Raw genomic sequence first — 16929 nt, 5'->3', positions numbered from 1 at the left:
ATGCCAGATACAAGTGTGGATTGCAATGGTAAAGAGTAAAATGGGTTTCATTTAGTAGAGTACCAAAAGCCAGTTTCTGAAAAGGTACATTGCCAAACCATATCTACAAAGTTCTGAGACAGCCAACCATCAGGAAGAAACAGCATGACAAATAGTGCAGTGAAGTTCCAGAATTGCCTTTTATACTTACCAGTTGCTTCCTTGGTAGAAATGTATAGGTAAGCTGAGATGTATACTCAAGCACTTGCTGCCTCTTTTTCTCTTTTGAGTTGTTGACAAACATGAGTAATTATTTATACACCCTTCCTTGAAGAGCTGGGCCAATATAACTGCTTTCTGTTCAGAGTTGAGGGCAAGAACACCCTAAGTCCGGAATTCCAAACAGGACAGGATGTTATGCCCACCATAGAGCCATGATTTCAAAGACAGACATTCTCAGAGCCACTTTTTACTTTTCTACTCTTCCTGGAAGAAAGCAGTCTTGTCTCTGGAATCTGACTGGTTAACTCAGTGACATGAGAGTTTGCTAGCCTGCTGTGGTAAGGGTAACCCACCCTGGCTGGCCTCTGTCTTATGGGATCCAGACCTCACACTTATGAGAACACTCTGAATGGCGCATTGATTTTATAAAGGAGAATGTACTAAGCAGAAAATGTAAGGGACAACCACTGTTGACTTCTTCCTTAAATCTCAAAATACAGTTTATGCAGGGGATATAAAGAAAGTGATCATCTGTACATTAAGCAAGCTCACTCAGAGTGTACTTTGCTCCCCAAAAGGCTGGGGATTGGAAACAAGAACATTTGTATCATAAACGGTATTGCTTGTTAATTCCAAAGTCTCTTATTTTCTAGATACTGCATTCCTTTCTAGAAACACACCAACACATAAAGTACTATAAAAGCTATATCAGTTATGTCCAGTTGAATAACAAGACAGAGTAATTTTGTGAGTAACAAGACCCAAAACATTCCATCAAAGCCAAATGATGTTGAGCTGTCATCACTATTTAAGTGAAATAAGTACCATCCACTATTATAGATCAGATAATGCTGATAAATAACTCAGTTCATAGTATAGCAGGCTAACTACTCTTGAAGTATGAGTGTCTGGACTGGTTACAAATGCTTCAGTATAGCACATCAGGCTTTAGATGTTTGCAGATGTCTGCTCCCTCCAGGGATTGACCGAGAAGGAAATATGCAAATAAATGAATACCCATCCATACAAGAGAAAGGGACATTTGATTATCTTCACCTTTCAACCTTACAGATTACCCAGAAGGATCATCATCTCTTGCCGTGGAAACAGAAACGTAGCAGTTTTCATATTTCCCACATTTCTCAAACAGGTTAGTATTCTGAGGGAGGGGCATTAGAGTGCCGCCGGGACTGCTAAGAGGCAGTCTGGGGAGCAGAACTAAAAAAGTTCTCACTCTGGTAAACAAGATGTTAAATTTGTCGCTCTTGTATTATTCATATAAGCAGAAGTTCTAAACATAATTTCCCTATGTAATGCACTGAAAAAGATGCCCTTCCTCCCTGCAACTCACACTATTCACTTTGGCTAAAAGACCCCAGGTTATCCAGGAATAGCCAAACATGTTTGGATTATTTACTTTCATACTATGAGTTATAAACCTTGTCCTGGTGCATTTCAGGTCTCTGAAATGAAAAAGATTACAAATAGTTTTTTTTTTTTTTGCCTGATTCCATTATGTCAGTTAATAACCTACTCTTACTCACTCACAGGCAAAAAGCACCATTCCTACAACTCCAACTCTCTCAGAATGCTACTAATTTTTTCATCAGTGGCAGGTAGCCTTACACATGGGATTCTCTGTGGCCTAGTGAAAAGCTTAACAGCCTTCTCTTTGCAAGATTCACAGGTAAATAAACCCAATGTAATTCAGAATTAAAAGGAAAACTTTAGTAATAAAAATACCATAGAGCTCAAAGCTCTGATCTGATAAGCCTTCCAATTCTATTCCCATGAAAAATTTGGCAATTATTCAGAAGCCTATCAGTCTGTGGATTTTATTGTTTTTTAATCTCTGTTTATTTCCTCTCTGATTTTTTTTTTTGTCATATGCCATTTCTTGGGCCTCTCTCGTGGCATATGGAGGTTCCCAGGCTAGGGGTTGAATAGGAGCCGTAGCCACCGGCCTACACCAGAGTCACAGCAATTTCAATTCTAGTTCAATTTAAAAATAAATTAAAAAATTTATTGTGAGTATTCTATGAAGTTAGTGCCAAAAGTCTTTGTTAAAATATAAATGAAAAGTCATTCACATTTGAAAATCAGTATGACAATGAAGCTACTTTTAAAATATAGATATTCATTGGGGAGAAAAAGAAAGGAAAAGATGTTCCATATCACTAGCCATTAAGAAAATGCATTTAAAACCACAAGGCGATTCCTTTACACCCATGCTAGAATAGGCAAAGTTTTTACATAGTGATAATTCCAAGTGCTGACAAGGATGCAGAACAATTGGAATTCTCATGCATTTCTGGTGGGAATGCAAAACAACACATGTACTCTGAAAAAAACCATTTGACACTTCCTTGTAAAGTTTCTTATAAAGTTAAACATACATTTACCATATGACCTGGTAATCCTACTCCTGAATATTTTCCCTAGAAAATGAAAACCTGTGTTCACACAAAAATGTGTATATGAATGGTTATAGCAGCTTTATGTATACAAGTTCAAACCTGGAAAGCAAATGTCCTTCAATAAGTGAAAGGGTACACAAAATACATTACTCAGCAATCAAGAGTAATGAACAATTCACTGCTGTGGTTCATGTGTGTTTAATCCCTGGTCGGGGAACTTCCACATGTCATGCAGATGGCCAAAAAAAAAAGTAATGATCAATTGATACTGATAGCAACATAGACGAATCTAAAATATATTATGGTAAGTGAAAAAAACTAATTCATAGCATAGGGAATATATAGAGAGAAAATACAAAATACATATGCAAAAATACATAGAAAACAGATTAGTGGTTGCCAGGGTTAGAGGTTGGAGAAAGTTCTGCATTCTATCTGAGATGGTGGTTAGAAGATTCTTCATATGTATAAAAGCTCACAGAACTGTAAACCAAACAAAAGTTAATTTTACTGTATTTAAATTAAAAAAATTTTTTTTAAAAACCCTTCTCTCATACTTCTCTGGAACTTCCTACACCCTTCTTCCCCCTACCCCTACTATCAGACATCTGCTTAAGACAGTATCTTCCCAAACTTTGCTAGGCTTTCTCCTGACCATCACATAAATCTACTCAAAGGAATCTATCCATTCCTTGGCTAAAGGGCATATATATGTTGATAACTACTGAATATATATCTCCAGCCCAGAATTCTTTCCTGAGCCCCAGACCTGAATAACCAAGTGCTTTTCAACTTCACCTACCCAAAAAATCTGTTTTGTTCCTTCTCCTTCATCTCCTACCCACATCTAATTATTCACTAAGGTGTGTTTATTGTACTTCCTGAATATCTCTGGAAGCTGTGGACTTTTCTGATTACCATGACCCCAGACCATGTGTCATCTGCATTACTGCAATGGACTTTTAATTGGTTTTCCTGCCTCCAGTTTTGCCCCTCTTCCAGTTCATTTTCCATATTGCAAGTAGAAAGATGAAAAACTCAACTCTGTGTAATGGCTCTTTTGTTGGCTTCAGTGTAGTCTGAACTCCTTAACATGGTTTACAAGCCCTTTTATGATCCAGCCTCTGCTCATCCCTCCAGATTCATCTCTCATAATCTCACCTCTGAAGCTTCCTTTCCACTAGATCTGTCCTCACACTCTATACTTGAACCACACCTTGACTTCTTTCAGCCCCTCAAAACATGCCCCACCTATTTCCCATGATTGGGATGCTTCATTCAGCAACCTTCCACCTCCTCCATTCCTGTCTCCTTCAGGTTGCTATTATTTTCTAGGCTTCAGCTTCCATATAATTTACTCAGGATCCCTTCTGGGTGCAACTATAATAATGTTGTGAGGGCACTTTTATTCTGCGTTGTAATAGCCCTCTTACTTTTCTGTCTCTCAAACTAGATTGTAAGCTCCTTGAGGGCAGTCACTATGTCTTGCTCACATTTTAGTGCCAGCCTCTAGCACAATGCCCTGCACATGGTAAGTAGTCAATAAATATTTGCTGAATGAATGAGAAGCAGGGGGGTGTAAAACAGTCTCTAAGATCATAAGTTGTTTTTTAGAAGTATATTAAAGAGAACAGAAAAGAGAAAAAACTACAAAGAAAATTTAAATCACCCACAATCCCACCACCTAAAAAAAAACTCACCAAATTTTGTTGTATCCCTTCCAATATTTTCTAAGAATATATTTTTAGGAGTTCCCGTCGTGGCGCAGTGGTTAACGAATCCGACTAGGAACCATGAGGTTGCGGGTTCGGTCCCTGCCCTTGCTCAGTGGGTTAATGATCCGGCGTTGCTGTGAGCTGTGGTGTAGGTTGCAGATGCGGCTCGGATCCCGCGTTGCTGTGGCTCTGGCGTAGGCCGATGGCTACAGCTCCGATTCAACCCCTGGCCTGGGAACCCCCATATACCGTGGGAGCGGCCCAAGAAATAGCAACAACAACAACAACAACAACAAAAAAGACAAAAGACAAAAAAAAAAAGAATATATTTTTAAACATTGAGGCTATATTGTATTGTCTTGAATTCTGCTCTTTTCAACTAATGCTTAATTTCCCATTATATCAAGGTTCTTTTGATTATTTAACCAATTATCTGCTGTCCAACCTTAAGATTTTTATACAATTTTTTCACTATTATAAGTAAGGCTGCCAAAAATATCATTGAACATAAATCTTCTTCCTCATTTATAATCATTTTCTTATGATAGGATCCTAGAAGTAAAATTACTGGTATGAAACTTTTAAAAACTGTTAATATATATGGCCAAATTGTTTTCCATAAGGCTTACAGTAATAGCTGCTTGAATGCCTTCTATATGCCAGATATTGTTTTAGGTAGATTTTGTTATGCCTATTTTACAGATGAAGAAACTAAGATCTATTGATGTTATTTGTCCAGAGTCACAAAGATAGCAAAGAGCAAAGTTAGAATTCAGATTTAGAAATGCCTAATTTCATGAGTTCCTGTTGTGGCTCAATAGTAACAAACCCAACTAGTATCCATGAGGACGTGGGTTCGATCCCTGGCCCCACTCGGTGGTTTAAGGATCTGGTGTTGCCATGAGCCATGGTGTAGGTCACAGATGCAGCTCAGATCCCACGTTGCTGTGGCTGTGGTGTAGGCTGGCAGTGGGTGTAGCCCTAAAAAAAAAGCCCCAAAAACCCAGAAATGCCTAATTTCAAAGCTTATGTTATTGCTTGTGAATTTTTTTTAAAATATTATTATATTTTATATATATAAGAGAAATTATACATATGAGAAAATGTATAAAATACAGGTAGAAAGTATATAAAATGAAAATAAATTACCCATGAATCCATCACTTTCAACAAATTAGTGTATTTCATTAGTCTTTTATTCCAGATAAAAATTATGGGCTAAAAATAATTGTAACATGGTATATATAATTTTGTATCCTGCTTTTTTTTCCACTTAACATTTTTCTATTCTTTTTTTTTTTTTTTTTTGTCTTTTTAGGGCTGCATCCATGGCATATGAGGGTTCCCAGGCTAGGGGTCTAATCAGAGCTGTAGCCACAGCCTACACCAGAGCCACAGCAACGCCAGATCTGAGCCACATCTGCGACCTGCACCACAGCTTACAGCAACGCTGGATCCTTAACCCACTGAGCAAGGCCATGGATCGAACCCGCAACCTCTTGGTTCCTAGTCAGATTCATTTCCACTGCACCATGACGGGAACTCCCACTTAACATTTTTCAATGCTGACCCATACTCTTCAAAAACAATTTTAACAGTTGCATATTATTGTCAATGGATGTTACCATGTGGATATTTACAGTAGTTCAGCTCACCTGTGAATTTCTTTTTTTCATTCTTAGGACCCTCCATCTCCCATGAGGCTTATAGAGTTCAGTGTTGGAAACCATTCTAATCTTCAAAATAAGTCACCATGGCGGACTGAAATCTTCACAACTTGAAAGCATTCCATCAAATACTTGCTGTGCAGATAGATGTTTCAGGACTTTACAAGTTATTTATTAGCTGAATTCATCAATCTGGTAGCAATTAATTCAAGCCAGTCTTCCTCTCTTTCTTTATTTCCCCTCCCTCCATCTGTGAAAGCCTAAATGTAAAGTGTATATCTTTTCAGAGGCTCTTTTCATTCCTCTTGTCAGGTAAAGTGGAACTCAAAAGACCAAGATTCTTTAACTTCCCTAGAAAGACTGTTAATCATACCAGTAGGGTCTTTGTTGTATTGAGGGGAATCAAACTATGCTTGCTGCTTGTATGCATGTGCATTTATAATCATGCATATATGCAGCATATTTACACAAAATTCTGCTGTGGTGTTGTGAAAATCAAGGTTTAAAAAATCTGGAGTTTTTATTCAATCATACTTTTTCCTAAATAGCAATTAAATATTTGCTAAGCTGTGAACACCTTCCCCATATCAGGTACCTAAAATTTAGGAGGAGGATTCAACACTGTGATCGAGGTCCTTGAATTGAGAATTGAACAATGTAAAACCTATTCCTGAAGGCACCACCGCTAATAGAGATCGGATCAGATTTCTACTATATTTATCATAATGATTGGTGTTTTAAAGACTTTAATGCCAGACTATGGTAAAATTCTCCAAAAACTTTTATTCTTTTCTATGCTACCTAGCTTTATTTTAGCCTTTATGAATTACTTTTGTGATAAAAGAAAAACTATAAGCCTAAATTATTAACCATTGGTTTAGTTAAGAGGTTTAAGGATGATGTCAGGTTTAATTATCATACTGTTAATAAAGGTAAACTTCCACAGTTGAAATTAGCCTAAGAACTTAGCACTAAATATGTGTGTTTTCATAACAGGGATTATTGTACAGATAGTGAAAGCCTAATAGTAATATGCCAATTCTTTGTTGTTGTTGTTGTTGTTGTTCTTTTTGTTTGTTTGTTTCAGTAGTAGTGCAGCCATTTAAGGTAGTTTACATGGATTTCCCAATTTATAAGCCTTTCTTTTAGTCCTAGTGCCTGAATCAATGAAAAGGGATACTAATGCTGCTTCTCTATAATAATAATGCCTAAGAGTATTGATAGTTTTCATTTCTCAGTCATTGCTTTAGTTCCCAGCTGCTAACAATAGAAGTCCTAACTCTGTTTACAAAGATCAGTGAGTTAGAGGCATCTTACTGATATCAAGTTGTTGAACTCCTAGAGGGATATTACGTTTGCTAAATTACTCCTCCTAAAACCCTTTTTAGTAAAAAGAGTTGCCTGCCATAACTCTTTGGCTTCAGTGGAGCTACGAATGTGAGCAATCCAGTTACTTAAAGCAATGAAAGACCTGTTCATTTGAATCCTCTAGGTAATTGTAGTCAAGGTTAAGACTTTCAGCATAAACTAAATGGGGTGTGGCCAGCATTTCATTTGAGAGAATACTAGCTGTGATTAAATCTATTAGGGCCAAGGACTGTTTCTCAAACTCAGATGCCAATAAGTAGCCTAGAAGACTATGCACACTGGGTTTCATGATGAAATCATGTATGTTCAAATAGGAAGATTTTCTCCCCTTCCTCTTTCCCTTCAAAACACTCTTGTTTGGGTTTATATTGAAAGCTTATTTGATCATTCACATGGTCTTATGTTTGACAAGCCTTGCCTTATATTCATATAGAAATGTACCTTTCCTAAAGGTAGGGCTGTTCCTTACTTCACAGCCAGTTGGCATCAAAGCAATCTTTCCCTTCCCCATCCATCACCTTCTGCCAAGGGTTAAGCAGAATAGCTGCTAACTGTGATTCAAAGTCAGGAAGGAATCAAGAACTTGTTTGATGAATAGAATGTATCAGCACTCAGAAATCAGGTCATAAAAGGCAGTATCAGAGAACTCTAAGGAAGCACTGGAAGGGTAAAACTCAGGAAAGCTATAATGCAAAGATGATTGCTTAATGTCTTACAGACTTACACTGTCTTCTAAAGGCCAAAAAATCAGGGTTTTACCTGGGGACTTAGGGAAATAAAGAAACCCTATTCCTATCTCTGAACCTTGACTCCACTAGTTTGTAGACTCTGATATTATTCCTGTTATAGATCATTGAGTACTGACTTCTGTACCTAGACACACACCCTCAATTGGTTGACTATTTATATATAAGAAAGAGAAGTTTGTTTGATAATTACATACATACCCTGACCTGGCTCCTTTGCTTGCTTTTCCTTGGGGCCATGTCTAATACCCTCTGTGGGATTTCATTCCCCAATCTTTGGTACCCATCTTCCCCATTTGCAAAACAAAGACACTAATTGTTAGGATCATACAGGTGAAAGGTGCTATGTAACTCCCCAGTGCTCTTATATATCTTTCATTGCAGGACTGGAATGAAAAGTCTAACCAGAACAGTATTTCTAAACAGATCAGTGTGCTCCATTCTTTCTTCCATGCTGTCATTGACGATTGTTCTTACAGAGCTTAGAGTACTTTATTACTGTTATTCCATTCATTCCAACAGTATCCTTGGGAAGAGACAGAATAGAAATTACTTTCCTCACAGTCGAACCTGAAAAAATTAAAGGCAAATGAAATGAAGTGCCCTCCAAAACAAATAGCTGTCTGGGACAGAACTCACAGTTGCCATGTCCAGTGCACTGTTAGAATGACTTAGCTTCCCAGTATTGGAATAACCATGGAGCAGCTTAGAACATAACAGCAAGCAGGGCAGGATTACATTTCAAAATAGTCTCACTTTGTCCAAAATCTGAAAGTATGCAATTAATATAATTCTTATTTTCTGTGTGATAGAAATGCTATATGTGCTTCTTTTCCCCTCTTTCCCCATGTGACACATGTATTTTACACCGAATGGCATCAGCCAGTGCTGTTATGTCCTCTGGCACTCATAGAGCCCATCCTCAGGGCTGTTTTTAGCAGAGAAAAGAATATGCTTCTCCATGTTAATGCCAAATTGCACAAAGTGTAGACATTGAGATTAATGGTGATTTACGCACAATCCTAGCAGGTTTGTTTTAAGAATATTTAATATACATTATTTAATGTGCATCTGAAATTTAACATGGCCCAAATTCATAGGAATGTAACAGTCATGCAAAGCCTGTCCTTTTCACCTATCATCACACATATATACATGAGTGCACACACATACATGCCCCCAAAGCAGGCTGCCTGGTCATTAGGAGCAAATACTTTAAAGGAATGAGTCTCTGTCCTCTCCTTTTAGAAAAAAGTCCAACAGTCACTGCAAGTGAAGAATATTTCATTTATACATTCTAGAACTTCTGCTCCTAGGTACTTAATTAGTGCAAGAGACGTGTACTGTGCCTCTATCAGAGTCATAGAAGGCATGTGACAAGATTGTTAGACCTTTCCACGTCTCATATTCTTAGAAAATTCATGACTTCCATCCAATCAGTAGGAAGTGGTTTATGAGGTATAGCACATCTGCATTTCTTCAACAGTAGCTATAATGTACCATATTAAATTATAGTCTTTTGCATGAAGCTATAATGTAACATAATAATGAATAGATATCTCCTAATAGCATGCAACCCATGACTGTTTACTTCCCCAAAAGGGCTAGGGCTGTGTCCCACACAGTGTTCAAAACTATTAAGTATATTTTTTGTAGCAGCCTGGTATATGACCATCAGTAGATTTAGATATGAATGTAACATATCAGGAAATAGATTATTAGTAGAGAATGATTAAAGGGAAAAAAACAGTAAGATAAGATGCATTTAAGGAGTAATGGCTGTCACCCTGTTGGCTAAATCAGCAAAGGGACACAGCAGGAAAGTTCGTACTATGTCTTAGTAATATATGAAATGCATTGGAGAGCCAGAAAAACTAAAGCACTGGGGACCTCAGAAGTTAAGCTCATGTTGCCAATTTGTTACAAATCCTTTTTTCCCACCAATCTGCTTAAAATGATTATATAAAGTATTCGTAAAACCATGTGTCTTGCTACAGAAATACCCAAAAATACTAACTTTATCTTCCTAAGTCCTTTATTAAAAGCATATGCATAAAATTGTTGTTTCTTTTATATATTATGATTCTGTAAACAGTGTTGGTAAAGCCTAAAATTTCAGACCACTTTGATGGAAGTTTCTATATATCTCATTTCATGGGTATATAGTGTATTGGTATCTGTGGTATGTAGACGCCTATGTAACATCTCATCTTCCAAACACCCCCTCCAGCCCTGTGCTCAGTATTCCTCTCTTATGTTCCTATGTGGATATGAGTGGTGAAATCAGCAGCAATGGCTTTTAGATAGAATGCTAACTGGTCTAATCATGTTCAGTCTCCACTCAACCTGACACATATTTTGCCTTTCCATCTATTATTATGATAAGTAAAAAGAAAAAGAAAGAACTTATGTGCCTAAGGATGATATGAACCCTGGTTTGCTTTTTCTTGCACTGAAGACTATGTTTATTCTCCAGATGTATAACCTGAAAAAAAAAACCGCAATGATCCTGAGAGAAGTTTACAGCGGTCCGCCTGCTCCTAAGTTGCACATTACCCTCAGAGAAATATTTGGAGACCCTTACTAAGTAAGCCCCAAATAAGGTTCCCCTCAATAGATGATCCATTTGCACAAAAAATCCTTTATAGACAAAATTAGCTTACAGGAAGGCATTTGTCACTGAAAATGCAGAGCACTGAAGGCTCAAGTTTGGAACAATAATTGCTGGTCATGATTAAATAATGGAGAACTTGAATCACCTTGGAGAGGCCTAACCCATAGAGGTCAGACTTTAAACCAGAAAGAAGTCTTTTATTCCAGTTAAGCTTATTTTAAAAGTACTTACTTTCTGGAGTTTCTTCTGTGACACAGTTAGGAATCCAACTGCAGCAGCTCAGGTCCCCATGGAGGCGCAGGTTTGATCCCCAGCTCAGCACAGTGGCTTAAAGGATCCAGCATTGATGCATTTGTGGCATATGTCTCAGCTGTGGCTCGGATTCAGTCCTGGGAACTTGCCTCTGCCACAAATGCAGCCATTAAAAAAATACTTTTTCCTAGGTGAAGACCCCAAAACATCTCAGCTGAAAATCCCATTTCATTTATTCCAATGAATCAGCTATAAATAGCTTTAATTTACATCACAAATACAATGTAAAAAAATCAAATACTAGAAACAAAGAATGACCAATTTCTAGATTTTAAAAAAGGCAAAAAAGAGGAGGCATTATACAAGAATCATATTATGTAGGGGGTTTACTAAGGAAATTCAAGGCATAGACATTTAACAGGAAGATTTAATTTATAGATACAGATATAAAGGTATAGGTATAATGGTTTATACAAGAATGTGTAAACATAGAGACATTTTCTTCATAAACAAATTTTAAAAATTTTCTCACCATATGCAGGGACATTGAAAAATCAGTCAGCTTCTTTTTAAATATTAAAATATTCATTTTCACATAGTATAATATTTCAATGTTTAGACTTCCAAGTTTACAGGGGTGGAAAATTCATGATAGTAAAAAGCACACTTTGGAGTTCTCTGGTGGCTATGTGGGTTAAGGATCTGGCCTTGTCACTGCTGTGGCTTGGGTGGCTGCTGTGGCACAGGTTCAAATCCTTTCTCATGATGCAGGTGTGACCAAAAAAAAAAAAGCACATTTTAAGCAAACTTTTATTAAAAGTATTTCAATATGGTTTTAAAAGAAATTTTCCTCATAAACCTTAACTGAAGCACTTATATTAATTTTACAAATTAGTGCAATATTAGACCCAGAATCTGACAATATTGGTGTTGATTTTTTTAAAGCACAATGTGAGGGCCGTGAGTTCAGTTTTATTTGGGGTGCACTGAGGACTGTAATGGAGGAGAGAGCCTCTCAGATAGGTCTGAGGAACTTTTCCAAAGAGGCAGTGAAGGGTGTATGTGCAACCAAGCACACATTTTAGTAGAAGTTTGCTGCTAGTCATGAGAAGGTTGCTGCTAATCACAAGAGCAGATTCTTCATTAATGATTTTAGTGCTTTTCTAGAAATGAGATGTAAGGATTTGGGTTCATAAAACTTCCTACTGAAAATAGGTATCTGAAGACTTATTCTGCCAGTTTTTCCCAGAGCACAGAGTGCCTCATTCCTGGTCTCCACCCTGAAATCTTTTCAGGGTATATTAAAGGTCAGTGAATGCTATGTCCCATGATTTAATCCTTGTAGGGACAGATGGCAAGAAACATTCTTGAGTTGGCATTGGCCAACTCTAAAATAAATTTGGCTATAGCATATAAGAATTTCAATAAAAATAAAATGCTATTAATTGTACAAGAAAAGCAAAAGTTTTGCTATTGGAATATTAAAGAATATAGGTCACTAGTCAAAATTTGTCATTGTTATATTTACAAATCTACTATCATACTATTCACAAATTACCCTGAACAATTAGAAAGCACTTATTAGAGTGATGTGGTTCAGAGGGAACCAATAAAAATGTAAATGTGAAGTGGCTTCTGAATCACATGTGTGTGAGGGGTCAGGGCTATTGAGTGCTGGGGGATGAGGGTTCTATAAGAAGTAAACAATCAAGGGTGAATACTGGGGGAAATAGCTAAGCTGAGAAACATTAATTCCACTTTATTATCATTTCCCCTAAACTTTGAAGCCTTCTATCTTATACCTACATATTTTCAATATATTGATTGTAATTTTGAAGAGGATAACATTAACTTACCTCTTCTATTTCTATCCTATTGGTTGACCAATCCATAGACAACTTAAAATAACTCCAGAACCATTTGGAGCATCTATTTCTAAACATTATTTTAAAATACTTTCATTTGTCATGAACTTAGAAAGTTTTCTACATTTCATTAAGCTGAAAGTTCTGGACAAATTCAGTTCAGCCAAAGTCATCAAAAATAATTTTGCCTTTATATGAGTATTTTCAAAGGGTGTAGACACTGCAATCCTAGTTGATAAATAAAACAATGTATTTTGAGTCTTTCTAGTGTAACCCAAACTAGCTTTAAATCTACTTCTTTGTGATAATTCTCACTGGTATTAGCTATCATCTTTGGGAATACCATTGTCAAGAAAGAAAAGAAGAGTAGTGGGAAGAGAGGGAAACTGAACTCATTTGACGTTGCCTTAAAACAGGAACCCTATACCTTATTTTGGTCATGCACACCTTTGAGAATCTAAAGAAAGCTATGGATACTATTTATATAAAAGTGCATACACACAGAGAATTTTATAATTTCAGGGGGTTTACAGAGACTCTGAAATATGTTCATGTACCCTAATTAAGAATTCCTACCTTTAATTATGTCCCATGTTTATAGAATCAAATAAGTGAACCTGTGTGTGATACTGTGTTACCAAACTGGGCTACAGTTACCAATTAATGCAAACTCTATTACTGAGTTTATTATATTTTCAGAATTTGCTATTTCCGTATTCCTCCACCCCATTACCTTAGGCTCTGGAGCAGTTAGATGAGCAGCAGAATGGTTGTTGCTAAGGATATCAGAGAGATGGGCTGTGAACACAGCAGGTAATATATAAAGTCCTCTTTTCAGACAACAAAGGACCAAATGTTTCTCATCAAATTAGAGGAGCTTTAATATGACAGCTGTTGGAGTATTTAGCTCATATCAGTGTTATTTTTAGTGACATGACATTGGTTTTTAAATGTCAGAAATGAGTATTTAAGGAGACTCTTCTATTATAAGCATTATGCTCTTTTTTACTCTCAAACTCCCTGTCATTTATTGGATTTGTAAATTGTATGCCTATAGTTTAAATAGCTGTCTTAATGTGTGAATTTATGCTACATGGCACTGGTTCTCAAAATGGAGACCACAAAGAACCATCCAAAAGGAACATGGGAAACAATCTCTGGATCTCTGGGCCAGAAAAAGTTCATTTTGCCTCTAGACAGAGTGGAAAAAAATTTGGTAATTCATGGACCAAGATCTATAGGGCTCACAAGGGTATTACGTAGTGAGTAATGCAGAAAAGGATGCCTCGACCAAAGGTTGCTCTGGACTTACTAGGCAAGGCTTACTTAAAAACAAGCCTTATGAAGATCAGATTGTTCACAAGTAACTTCATTGTGTCCCAGAACAAAACTCAAGAATATTAATGGTAATAAAAATATCTAGCACCCAACATTATAAAATTTGCAGTATCAGGCATTCAATACTTAACTACCAGGCAGTTGAAGGAGCAATAAAATAAAAACAATAAAGGAAATAAAAATTAATGGTAAAAACAGATGTATAAGTGACAGAGATAATAGAATTTGTAGAAAACAAACGTTAAAAAAGTTATAATTATATTCCATATATTTTAAAAGGTAGAAAACATAAGCATGTTGAGAAACGTGAAATAGAGTGCTGTTGTGCCTCAGCACTAAAGAACCTGACCAGTATCCATGAGGATGTAGGTTTGATTCCTGGCCTCGTTCAGGGCATTAAGGATCTGGCATTGCCATGAGCTGTGGTGTGGCTCATGTGGCTCAGATCTGGCATTGCTGTGGCTGTGACGTAGGCTGGCAACTGCAGCTTTGATTCGCCCCCTAGCCTGGGAACTTCCATATGCTGCATGTGTGGCTCTAAAAGATAAAAAAGAAGAAGAAGAAGAAACATGAAGAATATAAAAATTGAACTTATATAGTTTAAAAGTGACAGAGATGCAAATGTGCTGTACAGTATTAACAGATCATTAGAAACTGGAAAAAAATGCTAAGTGAAGTTGATTACATAGAGGTTTTGATTAGAAACTATCTAAAATTGAATAGAAGAAAAAAGAGTGAAATAAAAAGAACATACAACCATTGAGTTGTGGGCAAACTCCAAGCTGCTTAATATAAGTGTAATTGTTAGTCTTAAGAGGAGGATGCAGAAAAACACTTTGAAGAAATAGTGGCCAGAGGAGATAAATTCCAGAATAGTGGTGTGAGAAGCTCCAGACACTTTCTCCATCAAAAATTATTTTTAAAACAGCCATGTTACATGTCTCATAATTCTCCTAAAAGCATATAGAAAATGAAGAAAGAATGATATAAGAAAATCTACCATATTTCACTACTTACAACAAGACTATGGCATTTGAAACATAGCCTGCTCCCTCCATTCGCCCCCATCACCAGCTCAGTATATTGCAAGCTCTACTCCAAGCAGGTGTAGCCAGGAACACAGGGCTCCTTCTCCCAAGTTACCAGAGAAGTATTTGGTTTAGAGTGGCAGACCACCTTCATCCCACACTCCAGTTCTGTGTGGCAGAAGCTCTATCCTAGGCAAGAGTGGTTTAAAATTTGGGGACTATTTATCCACCAGCCCACAACTGTAGGACAGAACTTCCACCCCAGGCAAGGAAGTTTGATCATCCTCACACAGACTTGCTCGTGCAGCAAGGAGAAGCAGTCATGGAGAGAGCACCAGGGAAGGTAAGCCAAAAACACCAGAGGTTACTATGCCCAATAAGTGCCCTCCTCATAAAACAGAAGTTTCACTCTGAGAGAAGTGGGCCACTTTCCCTGTCAACTGTTCTAGAGCAGTGGTCTAGAAATTTTGCCCAAGGATGAGAGGCAGGACATAAGAACAGATAGCTCAATGCTCTCCCCAAGACAACAGAATTTATTTGAAATACAACGTAGGGTAATTCAAGCCTAAGGGTGCTCTTAAAAGCAATGGAGATTTTAGTAGTAAGCAATTAAGAGGCTGCTATAGCTCCATTAGAGAAATAAGCTAAACCATAGACCAGCTAGATGTCTAACAGAGAGAATCATGGAAAGAGACAATGAAGGGGAGTAGATATTGCCACCCCAAAATATGACATTGGCATATTTACTATTTTAAGCTGGTTATTAAAAAAAAAACAAAAAACAAAAACAAAAACAGCAGACATGAGAGAAGTTCTGAAAACTGAGTAGAATTTACCCTTTTGTAAGATATATTTACATTTATAAGGGAAATCTCCATTTGTAAACATGTCTCCCTTTCTGTACCAGGAAGAGAAAAATGATACTAAATCTCTAGAAACTCTTATCAATGGAGAAAGCAATGACTTCGATCTGTGTAACTACTTTATCCAAGTTTACTGTGCTTTTCCTGTTAACTTTCCATAACTGACCACCCCCCAATATCTTCTTTTATCTTTAGCTGAAGATAGTATTTAAGGTGATGGCTTCACCCACTTCCGACAATTACTTGGTTTTCTTGGGTATCTCCCATGTATGCAGGAGGTATACATGTTATTAAGCATTTGTTTGTTTTTCTCTTGTGAATCTGTCTTACATCAACTTAATTATTAGACAGCCAAATAACCTAGTAGAAGAAAAGGAAAAATTTCCATCCCTACACAGCAAACAAGAGCCCTCCTGTGGTAGGAACAAATTAAATTGGATCAGACTGTATAACAATTTATGACCCAGGTCACTGTTTTAATAGTGAAATCACCCACCAATTAGAAGATGCAAATGGCTGGGTATTATACTAACAGAGGCAGATGGCTTAACAGAGATCGGCGAAAGAGACAGCAATAAAAGGACCTGCTAAAACCATGTGATTCCATGGGGAGTGTATTCATGCCCAAAGCTAGCTGCATGCTCTGAAGAGAGACATCAGATACTTCACACTGCAGCAAAAACAGACTTCACTAAAAGAATACAGCCATGGCTCTAAACAAAAAAAATAACCAAAAAAAAAAAGTAAGCCTCAGAGACAGAGTGATCAGTACCCCCAAGTAACTATAATATATTATCATAAATGTCCAGTTTCCAATAACATATTATGGAACATGCAAAGAAAAATGAAAGTATG

General features: G+C 37.0%; 1 protein-coding gene across 2 annotated transcripts in view; it reads left to right on the top strand.

Annotated features, from left to right (window-relative positions):
• Window positions 1-10519, top strand: part of ZDHHC15 (zinc finger DHHC-type palmitoyltransferase 15) — a 93678-nt gene extending 83159 nt beyond the window's left edge. The window contains exons 11-13 of one of the 2 annotated variants that reach the window (XR_007132833.1): window positions 1273-1351; window positions 1752-1888; window positions 6016-10519. Coding sequence is in view for 1 of the 2 variants with exons in the window: in XM_047765070.1 (XP_047621026.1) it covers window positions 1273-1319 (47 nt within the window). In the remaining variant the exon portion in view is untranslated. The remainder of the gene's footprint in view (window positions 1-1272; window positions 1352-1751; window positions 1889-6015) is intronic. The other variant, XM_047765070.1, reaches the window with a different exon arrangement.
• Window positions 10520-16929: the final 6410 nt, after the last annotated feature.

This window comes from Phacochoerus africanus, chromosome X (assembly GCF_016906955.1).
Source record: "Phacochoerus africanus isolate WHEZ1 chromosome X, ROS_Pafr_v1, whole genome shotgun sequence".
Taxonomy (NCBI): Eukaryota; Metazoa; Chordata; class Mammalia; order Artiodactyla; family Suidae; genus Phacochoerus; species Phacochoerus africanus.
This window is presented reverse-complemented; position numbering and strand designations above follow the sequence as displayed.